At 44.3% G+C, this 4,263-nt stretch overlaps 1 protein-coding gene across 1 annotated transcript; it reads left to right on the top strand.

The window, feature by feature from the left end:
* Nucleotides 1–2,668: 2,668 nt before the first annotated feature.
* On the top strand, nt 2,669–3,604 carry LOC120394529 (olfactory receptor 51G2-like). The gene has a single exon (XM_039518745.1). The coding sequence runs from the start codon at nt 2,669–2,671 to the stop codon at nt 3,602–3,604; it is 936 nt and encodes a 311-aa protein (XP_039374679.1).
* Nucleotides 3,605–4,263: the final 659 nt, after the last annotated feature.

Here is a 4,263-nt window from a genome sequence, read left to right as displayed (position 1 = left end):
CATCCCATGAACTGGGTTGAACATTATGGCAGCTCAGCTCCATGTCTGTCCCAATGCCATTACCAGGGGCTAAGTATTTTATAAAAACTGTAGCTAGACTGTCAGAGAGAGAGAGAGATTTCAATAGATTACTTTCTTGTGTGAAATGAAGTTCCATTTCCATGAATACTCATGCATATGACTTTGAAATCCGCTTTCTGCAAATCCTCATCGTAGCTGAATAACAAGTGCTGGAGTTACTATGTACTAGAGAGTGAGAGCTCAGGGAATGAATATTTTCTATACTGATCCCAATGCCTGTTACCACTCCGGATACAGGCTACAGACTGACAGAACAGAACCTGAGGAGAACCAGTCAGCTATTAACCCAGGGAAAGAGAAGCTACTAGACTTTGGTTTGCTGACAAGTGACTGAATGAGGGGTGAGACACTGGGAACTTTTCAGGTTCTGAAGAAATCCCGATGAGAGATGCCACATTGTAAGTTCCACTGTAACCTGAGAAATCATATCTGAAAGCAGATCAGAGGGGAAAGGATGGGTTGACATGTGCGTACCAAAGTACAGATATTTAAATGTCATGCCGAACCATTTCATTGTAATACAAATATTATGAACCAAACTTTCATGACATGCCTGTATGTTGAAAGCCAGTAGCAGAGTTGTTGGAATCTCTACAGAAAGAAGCAGTGATAACTTTACTGCTTAATGGCTTTTGCTTTGGAAATATCTCAGAAGCACTCCACATACTGTTGGCAAAGGGTTTATGCTATGAAATCATTTTCAGTGAATAGTTGGATGATACTGTCTCTTAGTAACAGACAAGAAGCTGTTTCTAACACTTACATTCCTGGTCATGCTTTCAATCACTCTTGAAGACTTGTGCAAGTCTTTGCAAAAATTCCTGGGAGAACAGAACCGTTGGTGCAGGGCCGTCCTTAGGATATATGGGGCTCTATGCAGTATTGTTAAACTGGTACCCCTATGCCCAACAGCAGCCCAGCTCGCATGTGTATTTTAGATAAGGGGGGTCTTTTGAAGGATTTATTGAAAAAACTGTACGTCTGAAGATTCAAGCATTTAAGGCTAAAGATGAATCCTCAGACTGTGCATCTAAAAATCTATGCAAGGATTTTTTAGAGATCTGATTATATGATCTTCAAGAACACACTAATGAAATGTTTTTAAAGCAAATTTTAAACTAAGGTCCTGTAGACTAATATGTTCTGAGTAAATACTACAGTAACGCACAACTGGTTTTGTCAGTAAACTCAGAACCAGACAGTCTATGGCAAATGCCTGTTAAATGGCTTCATTACCCCTCGAATGGCTCTTTAACAGTTTCAGTTTTGAGCTAGTAGGGCTGCCAGGCTGGAGGCTTTTTCACTTTTAAGTACTAGATCCCCCTCCAGAGGAAGACTCACCAGGCTGCAGCTGTGGTGGGAGTCTGCAGGAAGGGTCAGAACAGGGATAGGAAGAGGCAGAAATGTGGACACTAAGACCCAGGGGTGCCCCAAATTATCCAGTGCTGCTTATGCTTAAAAACAGCCCTGCTCTGCTGTGTGTTTCAGCGAAGAGTCGAGCTGAGGTATAGGAAACGGGAGTGTAACAGTGGTTGAATGTAACTTGGGCCCATCACCTCTTACAGGAGCATTGCTCAAGTAAATTGCACACTCAACTGGATATTAGTACAAACACTAGGTTTGCACTATTCACCCATTTGTGATGCCGTCCCCTGGCCAACTGAAGTAACTCTGTGTTAGCTTGTAACTTGCCAAATATCGACAAAGACCTGCATGGGGAGAGGATGCAGGTCCTGGGAGGATGAAGAGACACCTATAGGATGAGCAAACTCTCTGGAGTCAGTCTACTTTGACCAGGGAAGCACTTACGCTTCTCTTGGAGGGATTCTTGGAGGTCAGAGTGTATCACTGTGTATATATACATAGCTTCACTCCAGGACACATAGGTACAGAACCATTTTCACCATGAACTGGCCATGTGTTTAGACTCCTTTCATGATACAATGGGCCACACTCAGAATTGGAGGGCCAGAAAGGGTGTCTGTGGGAAGGTCATAATTGCAAAATCACACCGTGCTCAAGTAGGCTGCAGAACTCCCGGCCACAAGATATCAAGGGGGCCAAAAGTTTAGCAGGATTCAAAGAGGGACGGGATGTTTATATGGGCAACCAGAAAATCCAATTATAGTAGTGAGGGTTGTTTTAAAAAGTCTTGGAAGGGCTCTAAACCTTCCTGATTTACACCATTACATATGTCTAACTAGTGGCTGTCATGGAGATGTTTTCCCTGGGAGCAGGTTATCTCACAGGAGCAGGGGATTTTTTCCCTGGGATGTTTTCCCTGGGAGCAGGATATCTCACAGCTGTCTATTTCAGGGCTTCTTCCAACCTTCTTCTGCAGCATCTGGAACTGGTCACTGGATACTGGGCTTGATGGACTGCAGGTCTGATCCAGTCTGGCAGTGCCTATCTTCCTGTTGGTAGTGTAAATCCAAGACTATGTTTTTGCTGATTTTCCTTGAGCTTCCAGGAGTCTCTAGACTTGCACCGAAAGCAGAAATGTATCTTTTTAAATATCATTTAGTCTCCTGTTTTTTTCCCTTTCAGGAAGGAAAGTTCAAAACTCCTCAGACCTGCCCAGTACATTATGTCAGCTGTCAATGACACCAAATTCAACTCTGCAGTGTTCCTGCTCACTGGGATACCGGGACAGGAAGACGTCCGTCTCTGGATCTCTGTCCCCTTTTGCTTAATATATGTTATTTCAATAGTAGGAAATTCAATCATTCTGTTCATTATAAAAACTGATCGAACCCTCCATGAGCCCATGTACATTTTCCTTTCCATGTTGGCCGTCACAGACCTTGGCTTATCGATATCCACCATGCCGACAATGCTGGGCATATTCTTATTTAACTCTAGGGAGATCAGCCTCAATGCCTGTTTTGCCCAGCTGTTCTTCATCCACTCACTTTCATACATTGAATCCTCCGTGCTCTTGTTGATGGCCTTTGACCGTTTTGTCGCGATCTCTAACCCACTGAGATATGCTTCCATCTTAACCGCACTGAGAATAGCCAGGATGGGACTTTTCTTTGTGCTAAGATCAGTGGCCCTTAACATCCCACTTCCCTTTCTCCTGAAACGGTTCCGATACTGTCGAGACAATGTCCTCTCTCATTCCTACTGCCTGCACCAGGAGGTCATGAAGCTGGCTTGTTCCGATATCACAGTCAATAGCATCTATGGCTTGTCTATTAAACTCTTAATGGTGGGTTTGGACTCGTTGCTCATCTTTCTCTCTTATGTGATGATTCTCAAAACTGTGCTGAGTGTCGCATCCCATGCGGAGAGACTCAAGGCTCTGAACACCTGCATCTCCCATCTCTGCGCCGTCCTGCTCTTCTACATACCAGAGATTGGCTTGTCTGTGATACACAGATTTGGGAACAGCTCTTCTCACTTCCTTCAGATTCTCCTGGGCTATGTCTACCTGCTGGTCCCGCCTCTGATGAACCCAATCGTGTACAGTGTGAAAAGCAAACACCTTCGTGCGAGAATAATCAGGCTGTTCATCAAGTGAAGGTTGTGACACTCTGTGCTTCAGGGGAATTCCCTGCACCATCCTTATAATATGATTGTGTTGTATCCAGTGCATAGTTTGTCATGTAAAGTGTCTCCGGAAGGCTCATGATGCACTGAGCATTGTTGTTATAGTGATGTTATAGTAACTGTTGTTACAGTAATGTTATAATAATGTTATAGGTTGTAATTTCATGTATATAGTTATGAAGATGAAAATGTATCATCATGGATTAAAGCAAGCCCAGACAACAACTCCCCAAGAGCAGAGGGGCAGTTCACACCTCATCGGGGCATGGATGAGACAAACCCAGCCCAGCCTCACAGGAACAAAGGACACTGGCCTAGGCAGCAACAAGGGATCTATTGGACTCTCAAGTGAGTCACCTCCCTTCCTTTAGTCAGTTTGGGACTGTGATGAGGTAATGCTCACCAGACTCTGAAAATGGCGGGGGGGAAGTCAAGAGGGAAGAAAGAACATGATAAAAGGGAGAGATGTTTGCCAGGCTCTTCCTCTCTCTTCCACCTCCATCTACAGACACCACCACACCAAGCGACTGAAGTGCTGATCAAAGGGGAGAGCCTGGTTGAAGAGCAACCAGCCAGCCTGTGGTGAGAAGCCTGTAAGTTTGTAAGGACATTGAAAGTGTTAAAATCAGC

This window comes from Mauremys reevesii, unplaced genomic scaffold (genome assembly GCF_016161935.1).
Source record: "Mauremys reevesii isolate NIE-2019 unplaced genomic scaffold, ASM1616193v1 Contig63, whole genome shotgun sequence".
Taxonomy (NCBI): Eukaryota; Metazoa; Chordata; order Testudines; family Geoemydidae; genus Mauremys; species Mauremys reevesii.
The sequence above is the reverse complement of the archived record's forward strand: the minus strand, read 5'-3'. Positions and strand labels throughout refer to the sequence as shown.